The sequence below is a fragment of the Diachasmimorpha longicaudata genome, chromosome 6, assembly GCF_034640455.1.
Source record: "Diachasmimorpha longicaudata isolate KC_UGA_2023 chromosome 6, iyDiaLong2, whole genome shotgun sequence".
NCBI classification, from domain to species: domain Eukaryota; kingdom Metazoa; phylum Arthropoda; class Insecta; order Hymenoptera; family Braconidae; genus Diachasmimorpha; species Diachasmimorpha longicaudata.
In genome coordinates this window covers 8,363,394-8,379,000 of record NC_087230.1, presented here as the reverse complement: position 1 = coordinate 8,379,000, position 15,607 = coordinate 8,363,394, and the positions used below count along the sequence as shown (strand labels likewise).

At 38.2% G+C, this 15,607-nt stretch overlaps 3 protein-coding genes across 7 annotated transcripts in view; 1 reads left to right on the top strand and 2 right to left on the bottom strand.

The window, feature by feature from the left end:
* LOC135163569 (double-stranded RNA-specific editase Adar) overlaps positions 1–15,607 on the bottom strand; it is a 105,583-nt gene that overhangs the window by 63,373 nt on the left and 26,603 nt on the right. The gene's annotated exons all lie outside the window — the stretch shown is intronic.
* LOC135164149 (dopamine receptor 2-like) overlaps positions 1–15,607 on the top strand; it is a 70,813-nt gene that overhangs the window by 43,300 nt on the left and 11,906 nt on the right. The window lies entirely within an intron of this gene.
* LOC135164148 (uncharacterized) lies at positions 11,692–15,444 on the bottom strand. Its single transcript, XM_064124235.1, has 2 exons — positions 12,510–15,444; positions 11,692–12,423 (listed from the first exon to the last, which is right to left on the bottom strand). The coding sequence occupies exon 1, from the start codon at positions 15,057–15,059 to the stop codon at positions 12,996–12,998; it is 2,064 nt and encodes a 687-aa protein (XP_063980305.1). The 5' UTR covers positions 15,060–15,444; the 3' UTR covers positions 11,692–12,423; positions 12,510–12,995.

Below are 15,607 nucleotides of genomic sequence, written 5' to 3'. Positions count from 1 at the left end.
AATAAAAATGCAAATAAACATTTATGCAAGCTCCACCGAAAGCTGCATTACCACGTATTTGCATGAAAGCACTCAATGACATCAAATAGAGTTCATTATACCTCATCAAGCCCGAATAATCAAAAGCTCTCGAACAAAATCATCGCCTCGAGAAATTCGGTTCGTTTGTCTACTAATTTATTTACTTCCAGAGGCCAACAAACGGAAGATCTATCATCAATAAGAAAATTAACCTATCATTTTCCTCTCTTGATTAAAATCTTCGGATTGAAAGATTTGTACAAATCTTGTATTTTTTTATTTATTCCCGGAACGCAACGGATCAAATATCTATCACCAATAAAAAAAAAAAAACTGGTGGTATCATCTCTCCACGTACGACAAAATTTCACCATAAAAACAAAGCACCACGAATAAAGTTCGTTCCACTAAGAAAAATGCATTAAAATCATCCATTTTCATTGCCAGCCCCCTTCCCTTGGCTCACACAGCCCTATAAAAAAATAACCGGGATGAAAAATCGAATGGCACTTGAGACCAGCAATATTGACTGTCATGAATATTCGAAATACATTCTGAAAAGTAGGAAATGAGATTCTCACCATGTACATGCTATCTGTATAACAAAATAAGGGAACGACACGAGGATGAAGTAACCGCAGACGTGCATCATTCCACAATTCACCCTGGGATCCTTATTTTTTTTTTTTAACCAGAAATAAAAAATGATGAAAGATGTCTTGATTTATCATCGGTAGATGGGCACTGAGAGCATCAGTCGTTTGTTGGATAATGTACATGTACTCCGACATTGGATGACAGGTTGAGTATACACAGAGACGATGAAATGGGTTGTGAGACAAGTGGATGAGAGGGGCAGGGGGCTGACAGCTGTTGGGTGGGGTTTGGAAAGGGGTAGTTGAGGGGGTGGAGAAAATGCCAGTGCATTTGCTAACGGTGAGACGGATATAGTTGCACTTGTCATCGTCATAAGACCAGGGGGATGTAAAAGTGGTTGGGTTTGGGGAGAGGGTTGAGGGGGTTGTAGTTGGAATATCGTTGGGGTGGTACCCGGGGATATAGCACTAGTCTCCCTAGGGGGGTGGGGGGACTTCAAGCGGTTGGAATTCGCATAAAACTGTCGACTCTATTGCCATAAACGAAAAATATCCGTTGAGACATGCTGTATCGTGGATTCAGGGTTTTTATGGATTTTTTGGTATTCAAAGAGCGGATTTTAAGAAATTTATGATTGAATATGTGATGAAAGATTTTTCAAATTCCTCAAAAGTTCATTTACGTTGGTCAATGAAAATTCTCAGAATTATTATTGTCAGTCTTCATACAAATACCAGATTAATATGAAAACAGAACCTTCATCTGTATAATTCCATACTAATTTCATTTGAAAGACAGAGACTTCTCGGACACCATAAATTCCACAATTCTGTCCTATACATCTGTTGTTAAATAGGAACCATGCACATGGAGAAAAGAATATAAAATGTGGGTTTACCCTCAGGCTGACTAAAACCCAGAATTAAATGAAACCCAGTTCAAATTTTATGACTCTTGTACCACAAAAAATTACGCATTGTGCTGTTCCAATTTATTACGCTGGGGGAAGAGGGAGGAAAAAATGCTCGAAAGGGATTCGTCGCTGCGGAAATATTACAGGGGATATGTCCCACATTGAGCTGATGGTCTACCAGCAGCTTGAACGTCAGTTGTGATACGTGATCGTACATTGGATACACTGGACAAGAAAAATTACTCCTCCTCCCGCCCTTCCTCTACCTTCTCCTCCTTCTCCTTCTCCTCCTCCCCCCCCCTGTTCTATCTACTCAAGACTGATAGGGAGAAACGCCCGCACAAGAGCTAAAGAAAAACCGTCTCGAGTTTACCTCTTTCTTCGCGAAAGATAAAAAAAGAACAGGGTGAGCGAGAGAAATAGAAAGATGAAGGGAAAAAAACAGTGATGAAGTGGGATGATATCCACACAGACGGTGAGTGTAAAGTTGCCGCATAAACAAAGCCGTAGATACTACAGGCAATGATCTAGGAGTCGAGGAAGTGCCGATAAAGGAGTTTCAGTTGAGAAAAGAAATACACGAGACACATAAAAATAAAAATAAATATATCGAAAAAGTTATTTTATTGGGAAAGTGTTGAGGGGAAAAAAATTGAGAATTTCATAGACAATTGACCAAAAATTTTCAAATGTGTAATACTCAATTTACTTTGGGGGAAATTTAGTTAAATGACGAATTATTTGGTAGCAAGAGCACAACAATTTTTCAATTTACTAGAATTTTCAGTCTAACATTATCGTTTTTAATGTCGATACAATTTTAAAGAATATTTCAAAATGAAAATTAATCATGTGCCTTGTTTTTAGGGAAAATTGAAATTTTCAAGGATAAAATTTATAGCAAATCAAGAGGTGCTATGGTGTAATATAAATTTTCCAGCGTAATGGAAATTTTACTGGTAAAAAATTGTCAATAAACTGAAGAAACAAAAGATGATTTGTTTTGGTGAGGCAACAGAGAGATAGGTTATTGGTGGCTCGAAGCTTTGGTTGAGAAATTGCCGGCTTAGGGGTGGAAGCTCTACAAAACTCTTGCAGGACACCTCGTAAGGGTTGAAGTGGATTACAGGGGTGTTACAAGAGGTCCTTTAGATGCAGCGGCAACAGATGGAGGGCATAAAATATTTTTTGATGAAACAATGAATTTTATTTGATAAATTTCTAAATATAATTTTAGTCAATCTCCCTCTTTCTATTACTAAAATGATAATTTATTTCAATTGACTGAATTAAATGAAAATATTCAATTTTAATTCAGTTCCATCGTTGAATAAATTGGCTTTAATATAAAAACGGGTAAATCTCAACAGAAATTTCTCCCCATGCAACAATTTATCGATTAAACTTTCATACCCGTCGCCTCACAGAGCCATAAAAAAACAATGTTTACAGTCAATTCCCACAATCCATTCATCTTTATGAGGATTAATTCCCACATCGATGTGCATGCCCGATAAACAAAATCCAACTAATTTCATTAAGTCATACAGAATTGATGGGGTCAAACCGATAAATGCGAGTAGATTGTGAGCCCTGACTAAGAGCTAAGAGTGGATAAATAAAAAAAAAATGAGGAAAAGTAAGTAGAAGTTCACTTATCCAGGCAGACACTGCGGTGAGAGTAAAGGGGATGTTACCTTGACTGGGGAGAAAAGATGCGTCCCTGTTCAGCCGGGATATTTATGAATATCGGGTTAAAACGACTTCAAGTCTGTAAATTGAATCTCCCAGGAATTTTTTTTTTCTCCCGAGAAAGAAAATAATATTCCCATTACCATAAACAACAATGCTCTGAAAACACCGACATTGATCGCATTTTTTCATCAATTTTTTCCCCTTCGTGAATTAAATAATCGATTTTATATCAATGTTTATAAACTGCATTTATTCTCTCAAAATAATTGGCACAAAAATAAAAATGAATTAATTATTTAACTCACGAGGCTAAAAAAAATAAAAGTAAACCGATTTCACTTTCTCAAATATTTTTTGAATGCAGTTTTCATTATTTATTCTAATCTGAAGTTTTAAATGATTAGAGAGTTTAAATGATTAAAATCTGAGGCTCTCCAACTGCAGAACCGTAACCCCCACCCCTCTGGAACATATATTTATCGTCAAACGCACCATCGCCTCATTGTCACTGTTGATTAAACCCCCTAATCTCATTTGACCTCATCAGCATCATCTGTTTCAAGCACACACGCAAACCCAAATACCCACCATCACGCGACAATCACAATCATTTACCCTTCTGGGAATTAGAAATCAACAAAACCGTGAATTATCACTTTGATTAAATCGTCAATTCAATTACAATTTTTAATGACTTCCCGAGACATTCATTGCTGGTTAATTAATCAGCAATTGATTTTGAATCCGGCAATTGGAAAATCGTTTCTACACACGGGTCAATCTATTTCTCTCACCGCGAGCAAAAAAAAAAAAATATATATATATATATATCCAACCGCATTTTCAAATTTCCGATAATGAGAACGAAAAACAATTTGCATTGCAATCGGAGAATTCATTATGCAAATCAGTACTGTTGTCCAGGTTGTCTGCAATTACTTGAGAGGGGAATAGGTAACCGGACGACCAGTAAATTATACTCCACGTGAAAAAATATATTTTTCATTTGTTAATTAATAAAAAATCAAGTGCAATCTAGTACTGAAAGGGTATCTCTAAGCCATTCATCAACTTGAAAATTAATAATTTCATTTTATGCTCTAGAAAATTAAACATAATCATCATTATTATTTACCGAAATCAAACTCCATATAATTTGCATAAAAATCAGTGAATAACAATCTTTCCAATTCCACCGTAAAATAATGTTCAGTTGCTGAATATCCTCAGACAGATAAAACCGATCTTGAACAATGAGCATTGTCTCCAGACCCAGTTGTAATTAAGGGATAAATGAATTCAGAAGTTAATTCCAGTTAGCTTCATCAAATACAGTTCATGGACAACTTGTGCGGGATAAAGTCTCGAGTCTGGCCCTAATCGTATTGTGAGTCAAGACACGAATGAAGATCGACATGAGGTTTCCCCAAGAGACAATGGTACTCACAGACCACACAAGCAATACGTATTCGTTAGCAAAGAGACGAGTCTGTCCTACCATCGCCAGCATCAGAAACACCACTTCTCAACTTGGAGTGAGCACGAAACCTGGAGCTTACAATTGAGTATCTCTCGTCCGTTGGTGATACCTCAGAATGTTTGGGTTAGGGTGCAACTTATAGGGAGCTATTTGTGCCTGTTGGTTTAGTTACTCTTGTACGTATCTCAAATCCGAAATAATTATCATTGTTTTCTCGACGTGGAAATGTATCAAGTATGCGCTATCACGAATTGCCATATCTCAATCCCTTAACTTTACCCGGAATACATCTTCACCTGGAGGACAACTTCGAGTTTCACAAAAGTCAATTTTCCCCGGAAAAAAAATCCTATGATAATCAATACGACAGGCTTAGGGTCATCCATTCAAGGGGTCAATTCATCCCCCTCCCTTCAAAATCCAAAATCGATAAAACGAGAAAAGTTTATGAGTTTTTCACAATTCAATTCAAATCCACTGACAAACACTCAATTTGGAATTCATCCACTGAATCGAAAGGGCATCAGAGTGCGAAAAACAAATGACTAAATTATGTTCATCATAAGTTTTCCGAAACTAATGGTTGTTTTTCCTTCTTCTAACTCTCGATACTACCGAAATTCTTGTTTGCTTGACTTTGACCTTGATCCCGAGAACGACCGGAGGGAGCTGAATAGCCGAGGGTGAAAAAAAAAATGGGGAAGCGAATAGAAAGAGAGTATCAGATTGTCAGTCGTGTAACTCCGAACAATCTGAATTTATCTCAGTGGATTTATACACATTGCCGAGAGCTAGGGACTCCTCTATCGGTGATGCAGAGGGGAGAAGAAAGTGCTGCCAAGGATTTTGGAAATGACATTTAGCACTCGCTCTATTTCTCAACTGATTTAATCGTTCTGAGGCACATAGAAGGGCTCTTATGTCCCCATGAAAAAAAAAAATGAAATGAAATTTCACGAGGGAAATGGTATTTTCCAGGTACACTTAAGAAATATCGCATTTTCGGTGGAAAAATGATATTGATTTTTCAAATTGCCTGGAGGTGACTTGAGAGACAGAGCCAATTAAATTAGCATTTTTAGAAATTGCTTGGGAACTGCTGATAGCACTTCCGTTATTTATTGAAAACTAACTCTTCACATTTGGATTAAAACCGATATTTTCAAAATAACCAAAATCACAATCTACCGATCTATCAATAATGCAAAAAATTCTTTCCGTATATGTCTTGGGGTAATATTTCAGAATATTCTACAATAGCATATCGTTGATTGTCTTTCAATATTAATTGTAAAATAAAAAAAAATATCACCAACACGTCGGTAACTATAAGCTACAAAAATAAATTTAGTATCCATAGAAATGACAATGGTCCTACCAATTTCATCGTGATAACGAAAAATTTATAGTAACCAAATCGAGCAATCGACTTCACTCAATATCAATAAAAAAAAATATCCATGAAATTGCACACGAAATCGGTATTTTTACCTTGCTGTACGAAATAATATTTGGAATAGCATATCTCATGTTCCAACAGCAATATTATTACACATGGTATGTCAGCAAAAGCTCGACTCCTGAAATTGGTTTCTACCGAGTTGGGGTTGGACCAATTCCACATGTATGGCTCTTCGATGATTCAGAAACCGAATGAACGGTGGCCTCAGTCGGAGGAGGGGGATTTAACGTGTAATATGAAAAGCCCACACATGAAATCGTGTTACGGAGGTGGAGGTATCTGCATCTGAAAACACTCAGTATATTCCGGTGACACATCAGTCTGTGATGCAGTTCAGGGATTGTCAATTTTTCGCGAGGATTTTCACACAAAGAGAAATTTTCGCATTGACCAATTTCTAAATAGTGAAATTAATGAAGTGAGGGACTTTGCCGAAACCAATGAGTTAATTAATCCACAATCCACATAACTCGCTCTCTCCTCCACAGTTCAGTTAAACAATTAGTACTTCTTGACCTTCTCGAGTGGACAATCGCGAGTAATTACTCCTCCTCGTTTTATCTAACCTCTGAATGACCTCACGCTTCATAAATCGCAGTACTTCCTCACGGTATTTTCAGATTTGCGAGTGTGAAAATTATATCCTCGATCCTTTTATTTTTTCCTACCACCAGACACCTGGAAATTCGTTATTTCCGTTATCGCTGTGTTCCGCGGAGTCGCGTACGTGGGGCGTGAGGGAAAAAGGAGATATAATTTAATTTTTATTCTCGACGAGTCACATCGAATTGCAACTCGGAACGATAAAATGATCTGTAAATGCGAAATATTAACGACTTTGAAATTGAATTGAAGGAATCATTTCCGTACGTACATACACCATCAACGAAGTAACAATTTTTTTTTATAAGAAAAATGTTATGATTTTAGAAAGTTAGTGCAGATAAATAAAAATCCTTTGAATCTATTGTTGGAAAATATTTTCATGACGTGAAATGTGGACCATAGTTGACTTGTTTATTCTCCTCATCCATCGATTGGAAAAATGTTTATAACGTGATGTCCGTAGTTGGATTAGCATAAGTGAGAGAAATTCTCTCCATTCTTCCCCAGAATATAAATTTCCCTCCTAACCTCATCCCTCGTCTCCTCTCCCCCCCCCCTCTCAACCCCTTTTGAAAAGAATCTACATTTCCAACGGAATAGACGTACGCAAAAATTGCAGTCATTTTTATCCCATTTACTACTTCTCGTCCATTGGCTTCAATGTTTCCCTCTTTACTCTCGCTCACCTTATTTCCCTTCACCATTTGCATATCAAACGAGACAGTCAATTGTGCCACTGAAAGTCTACTTGCATTACGATCACTACGTGAGAAACTTCACCGTTCAATAGTCATCACACAAATTTCAATTCTCATTTTACCCGTCTTAAGAATAAATATATTTAAATAAGAAATCCGTTGTTTCAATGAATTGACAAATTGAAACACCTCAGATATACGTAGATTTTACATGAAGTTAAGACTAATTTACAACTGTCATAAACTAAATTCCGAGAGAACAAAAAATAACGAATCAAGGAAGGAATTGTACCAAATAAATTCATGAAATTCATTTCTGAATTAATCCTATTAAATCTCCTTCATTCCCAAGTGCAAGACCTTAATTCATACTCCGGATAGATTGAGGTCTCAAATTATGTGCTTCAAGTCTCACCCCATCTTCCCCCCACCCAATCCTAAACTAGTTGAAAAGAGTTTTTGCAGAAGATTATTCAGCCATGACTTAATAATATGTCTCAAACATTTGACACAAGTATATATCATTCATCTGAAAATGTCACTTTTATCAGAAAACTTTTGACGTAATCTCCCCGTAGAAATTGTTGAATATATCACGAGGAGAGAAATATTTCTCAACAAGAAATGAAAAGATGTGGGTGGTGGGTAAAAAAGACAGAATAAATGTCGCCTGCGGTGGAATATTGATATATCCCACTACTGATCAAGAAAACTTTTCTACACTGAGCATTGGATCGTTGTACTCCATGTTTAATGCATGACATGGGCTTTTATCCATCCTCCCCACTCCTCTACCACTCACCCACCCCCTTCCCACCGCTGTTCCACACCCGTGACATTCCCCGGGGAAACTCAGACCCGTTTGTCAGCCCCGGGGGTTAAACTTTAGCTCTGTTATTTTGTTGTTTGTGTGTCTTATTCTATCCGCAATGTTCTTCAAATTTATTCCTCCACTATTGTCAGGAAAAAAAAACAATTGAAATTTTACGTTGACTGCAGTGAGAGAAAAATTTCGGAAAGGGGTGATCGTGCGAGAAAAGCTCAAGGAGGGATCAGAAAAAAATTCTAGTGTAGCTCTAAAATCCAAAAATAATTCCAAAAATGTTTTTAAGTATCCAACGAACGTCACAGTAAATTAATTAATTTTCTCATGAATTATTCAAGAGAATTAAAATCCATCATCTTAACTTTAATGAGTCAAATTAAATAAAAATTTGAAATAAATCAACGACACAAAATCAGGAGAATTGTCAACAATAATTTATCCGGTGATGCATAACAAGAACTATCTTTCCATAATTTAGTTAAGCCGACATGTGCCAAGATAAATAAAACAAGATTGATAGAACATCATATTTGTGTTTTCTCCTCCGTATGAAAGTTGAATTACGCGAGGCATTTTACCCAGTATACCTGAAAGAAGTGGGACGGCCTTATCTTCAATACCAAGGTTCCATTCTATATCCCTTCAAACTCTGACAATAGTGGATGATGGCTCACCTATTCTTTCATGGAAGAGAGTACGATAGGCCAAAGAACCTCTAATGGAATAGATTTTCTTTCTCCTATTTCTTTTCCGTAACTCGGTAAATTGAAGTTTTTATGGTGACACTTTTCCGACGGGTAAACTCCCTACGGCCACGGAAATCAACCTGTCAAGTTTATTCCATACATGGTGGGACAATGGGAATATTAAGATCCCAGTTGAGGTGGAGTAAAGTTGAACGTGGATATACCATATCAATCACACTTATCGGAGCAGTCATTGAAAAATTTAACGTTTTTTAAATGATTTGTTAAAGCATCATAAAATATAAACTGTCAACTTCAACTTTACTCTTTATTTTTTCATTTATCCAGCCTCCCATGAGTGGATACATTTGCCAAAAATATTCTATCCCCATGATTCATGATATTCTACATCATTTACCAAGAATATCCGGAAATCGTTAAAATCACCGACTACATAGTTTCCATCCGGAAGCAAAAATCATCAAGATTGATGGGCAAAAGGTTCTCCATTATGACGAATTCCCCCAGCTATTTCACAACATGAAAAATCCCTTAAAAGAACGAATACACGTACGAAATACGACAAAAAAATGAATCCAATTTTTTATCATCCGATGATAAACCAGTCCCTCAATTACTCAACCCTCCTCAACATTTCCAAACCCCCCAAGGCCACCAAACTTCGTACTATCCACACTTCTTGCGTGACCATCGTCATTCAAATGACAATCCTACCACCCACCACCCACATAGCAAACCAGTGCCTGGAACTGAGCAATAAAATTAATTCTATCTATTACACAAACTACATTCATAACCCAAACATTTATCCCTCATTTCGTAATGTTCAATTTACTCACATCAGTTCAATGTCACTCAAGTTAAGAGAAACAGAAAATTGTCTCGCGTACTCTTTTATATCCCTAAATCTCAGTCTCACTTTTCTGGCAATGGTTGGGACTATCCCTCTTGGCCCTGTTTGACAATTTATTACCCACGGGGCAATCATCCCCGAGGAAAATCCTTTAACCTATCTCCCTCCCCTTCTTCCATCGTCTCATTCCATTGGCGTTCGCTGTTCTCGTTTTTCTAAAAAAAATTTTTTTTTTTTTTGCGACTCAATGCCGAATCCAACCTCAACGATTTACTCACGTCCGTGTAAAACTCCAACTCAGTACTCCAATTCCCTCCCTCCCCCTTCTTCACCCCCTTCAAACGAGAGTCGTTCAGACAATTCGACGATGCGGTATATGTGGGAATAGTCGATATGAATTACTCTTCCCTTTGCCACGAAATTTTTTTTCTCTCCTCGTCCTTTCGATATTTTTTTTACTCTGCCTTTTTACTTCACTATTTCCCTTTTCATTCAACGCTCGCTCACACAATTTTCGGACTGGCGATTAATTATAGCAAGAATGGCGGGAACGGCGGCAGGGGGAGGGAGAGGGGGAGGAGAGGGACTCGGGTATTTAATGCTCCTCCCCATCGAGCACTCTTGTATGTCCGAAAAATTGGACGTTGTTGAGAAAATGAAAAAAAAAAAATTTTTATCTCCATTCGTTATTCTTTTTCCTACATTTTCATGAAAAATATCCAGCAATATTTTATTCCTCGAGTGTTTCATACATTTTATTAAAAGCCCTCTTCCTTCGTCGCTGTATATTTTCTCCTGCTTTCTGATGGAATTGCAGAACTGGAGGTATAAAATACTCTGGCGTGACAGAAAGCTGTTGCCGCACGCTTTCACTACAAGTATGAAGAGAAAAAAAAAAAAACAATCCCCCTGAAATTTCCTGTTTTCAACAATTTACGTGATAGCAATCGAACGATATATATTCCTTACGCCTCACAATTTACCGTTTAAATTAAAAACTTGGGAGAACTAAATAACCAATGAAGTCATTGGAAACTTCGATGATGGGGTTGACGAGGGAGGAAAAAAACAACGAGTATACCAATAACCCTGTAGCATTTTGAAGCTACTCGGATCAGCTTTTCTTATGATGAGAGCCACAATTCTGGCCTTGTGCCAATGTAGTAGACTTATTTTTTATTTCTAACCATGCAACCCTTTCCAATCGCCATTTCCGTTTCTTTAATAAAATGCAAATGAATTTTGTGTTCCGGCTTGTTAGGTTTGCCCACATATTTTCCACCAGTTCCCCACCCCCCCCCCCTGCCCCCCTCCACCAACCCCACTATATTCTTGGGTAAAATCGATGCGAACAGTCTGAACTTTTTTCTTGAAAAACCAACATCTCCTCCGCCGCTATGAATTCCCGAAAGAAAAACCAGTAAAAAAGAGAAACAAAAAAAAAGGAGGAGAAAATGTTCTCTTCTCCTTGGATTTTTTCCCCCAATGGACGCAATGGTCTCGGAGAATCGGTCGCCACACGTGGAGATGATGACCATCTACAAGAAGAGATGGCAATCTCACGTCTGAAATCGAAACAGATATGTACAGATGGTTGGATTAGTGACTGACATAGATAAACCAGCAGGAAGCAGGAGGAACTGGCCACTGAGAAGGAAAAAAAGAGAGAGAGAGAGAAAAAAAAAAGACGAGTATTATCTGTACGTAGGGAGTGGCCACCTGGTGGGGATGTGAGATAAACTCCAGTACTTTCCTCAGCCGAACCTCGTAAATGTCTCAGCGCTACCCACCCCCCCTCCCCCTAGTTTCCACCCCCTTCCGTGGCGCCTCACCAGTGACCTCCAACCTATTCTGCGGCATCCTTCATTCTGTTGTTGCCTTTTTTTTTTTTCGTTGGTCACTGAGCAACATAACGGCCACTGATGCCCTTGATCAAACTCAAGCAATCACCCCTGAATGTCAACGATACAGCCATTGAACACTGAATTAATAATTATGAAACTCATCGCATAAACATTTTTAGGGGAAGTGAAGTAATAATGTTTCAAGTTATCCACATACCATTTGATATTTGTACCCATTTCAATATCCGTGTAAAGGTCTTGACACTGTTTTCACGCTCCAGTATGTCGAAAGAATAAACGCTTGTGTGTACCTGACCCAGATCACCGAGGCATTAAAATAAAAAAAAATGTCTTGAAAAGTCAAAAGTATAAAGAGCTTTAATTTTGAGGAAGGGGAAAGGGGAGCATATCGAGATAGAGACTAAAAATTGCTGACACGAGCATCAGATTCTTATCGTGTCCACTTTCAGGAACATAAGTGTCATACAAAAGCCCCAACAAATCCTAGGGATAATACTCGGTACATGGTGAATCCTAGTAACCCAACCGGATGTGTCGAATAATTTGTGGTTTCTATTCTTCCTGGCTTTATGTCTCAAACTCTAACACTCGTATCGATATTAACCATTGTAGAAGCCCTCAATATCCAAGGGTAAAGCCCACCAAGCTAATCCCTGTCTCGTGCAGCTCCCGAGACACTGAGCATTTCAGTTGGCTACCCCTTGGAGAACACAATTTCGTTTTACGATGTGAAAAACTGCTGATGTCGCTGAAGGTGTCAAATACCACCATTTTATGCTGCCTTACCGAGTTTTCATCCACCGTCAGATTCTCGTTGCTCGTTGTATTTCCATCTGGTAAAACACATTTCTTCATTTTATTGGCGACGAGAAATTCTCTAATTTATTGGTGTGTTGCGACCATTTTGTGAATAAATATTTTCAAGGTGATGTTGAGTACTTCTCCCTATTCACCATGAAATTATCCACTTATTATATCGTTAACGTGACAACACCAAAGTATCCAAACGTTTGTATTAGATTTAGAACACCTGAGGCCCTTCACAGCAAATCGAACGGTCTTCGTAATTCCCTCGAGCTTTTCACACCTTTGGTCTCGTCTACCCAACTTTTTACTGTTTTTATTTCCCTCCCTAGGATGCAGCAAATCCTTCACGGAAACAAACAACACCTGCTGATGCTTCTCGAGATGTTAAATATCTCTGTAAAATCTCTATTTCTCTCACCAGGTTCCTCCCATACTAGAATTTCATAAGTTCTGTTTCTCTATTTATTATTGAATATTTATGGAATACTCTGTGGATTTTTTTTCTGGAATTCTCCCATCATAATATCCAATAGTAACATTAGGTCGCAAAATTAACCTAACGCGATTATTAGATTTATTTACCCGAAGATTCTTTTCATCGAAACTAACAGTTTTCTTCGTCCTCCCCTTCAGCTTTCGCCCCTTCGTCACCTTCTTCGGATCTTCCCTCGATTTCCGTTTCTGCCACCAGAAAACCGTGCACTCACCAACTAGGCAAAGCATACCAGCCACATGACCCATCACCAACAACAAAAAACTTGGAGCAATGTCAACGAGCTCCAAATTACTGTCACTTTCCTCCTCAATCGCATCATGAATATGTTGAACATTTGTTTCATTTTTAGCGATATAAGAGATTATCCCACCCTGGATGAGAGCCGCCAGTTTCAAATCAATTTGCGTCAGATAAGGTAATCCTCTCCATGCGGGAAAGGCCAAGGGTGTGGTAGCCAGTGTCTCCTTCACAATGTGATACATACCATGATGTACACCCGTACTTGCTGATGATATATTGAGAACTGCAACGAGTGCTAAAGACGTATTCTCCCCCTGCATTAGTTGTGATAATTTTTTCATATAATCTTCATGACTGAACACAATAAATTGTTCATAAATTCGATCGACTGCAGATATTTCATCGCTATCATCATCATTTCTTTGTGTGAAAAATTGTTTGTGATTGGCTGTTCCACCAAAACTGAAGCCGGAGTCAACGAGCTCCTGCATGGTATTAATATGAAGATCACCATGAGCCAACAATTGTCCAGCGAGTGAAGCCAAATATACCTGAGTCAAAACATATCCAAAAAGAACCCAAGACATGAATTTAATTCTATAGGAGAGTCTCGTTGGTTGTTTGTACCAAGCAATCCCTATCACCAATGCCATGATCTCCAAGAACGACATCTTATCAAACAGTAGAAATTTAATCATTCCGCCGAACATAATTGATGCAATAGTTAGAATCCATATTTCCAAGCTTAACGGCGATACGAGACCAAGAAGAGAAAGATTTGAATGAGAGGGAACTAACCAGACAACTTGAGTAACATCGTAAGGTAGAGCAAAATCAACATCCTTGACCATTGATCGGAGCACACCCCCAACAACAAAATCAATTCCCCGATCACTCTGAAATTCCTCAATTATTTCATCCTCCACAGTCGTACCCTCATCCCACTCCAAAATACTTCCCGTAGGTTGAAAATGTAGGGTATCCCTCAAAATATGGATTATCTCCAACTCTATACCTTTTGCTTGCATTCTATCGCCGTCTCGTTGAAAGCTCATGTAAGGTTCATGATCAATTATAGCAAAATGAATTCGGCTATTGTTCATCTTCAAAATGGGAAACACTTCCGTTGTGGTAATCCACTCATCCTGACGACACTTTCCAATTAAAATTGGATCCGATGGCTGAGTGAGTTTATTCGCCTGAAATCCCTGACTTTGTGCAGCCAAAAGTGTATTTCCAACAGCTCCCAATATCACAACATTAGCAACTCTTTTTTTCCACAGTAGTTCCACATAATTCACAGCTTCCTCCATAAAATTTGTCTCATCAGGAAATAAGTTTGTTACGATAATAGCATATCTACAATCTCTACCACAGAGATCAATCAGCCTAGACGTCGAATTTTCCAAGTTCTCGTAACTCTTCAGTATCAGGAGAGCATCCAGTGAGGTATTCTGATGAGACTCAGAGTCCAAGTAACCGTTCAAGATATATGTCGTACGAACTTGTTGGAGTTTCGATAGGTAAACACCAGAGAAGTCAGGATCGTCTGTTTCCATTAAAAGTACGGAGATTCTTGATGGCAGTTGATTCATGTACAATTCAACGAATTTCATCAGACAAACTACTGTCTTCGATAGTTCGTTCAATTCGTTTTTCGCAATGTCTGTGTCAGGATTTATTAGTTCTCGATTACGGGGATCCTCTATTCGTAGATTCTCGTCTTCTGGTATGACAATTGTCCTCACACATGACACCACAACTGCCATGATCAAAACTAGTTGATATATCATGAAGACTATTAATTGCCTTCCACCTGGCACATCAACGGAGACAACTGTTCAGTTATCACCGATGCCACCATCTGAACTATTCCCAACATCGAGATCGTAACGATGATGGAGTCATCGAGACCAAGTTTCCGTGACGAATACCATAACGTGTCAATTGAAGGACAGAAAATAAAATAAAAAATGTCTGCAGTCATAAATGAGATGCACGAAATGATCTGCATTTGCAAAAAAAAAAAAAAAGGGATGATATCAAAGATAAAATTGAAACAGGGTCAACAGTCAACTCAATAATTTTCCACCGAGTCTTCTTGTTATCGCCGTTTAAATCATTTCCAGTGATGAGTGTCAGCGGGTAAAAGCCTTTTACACTGTAATACGTGGGAAATTTGCCGTTATCGAGTTGTTGAATCAGTACTACAAAACAGTGTTTGTCCAGGGTCTCGGTGAAAATCATTTCAGTGATGGATTACGGAAATAATGAGAAATGCTTTCAGTGAAATGGGGGGGGGGGAAGGGAGGAGGAGACTTTTAACCCAATTCTCTTTGCA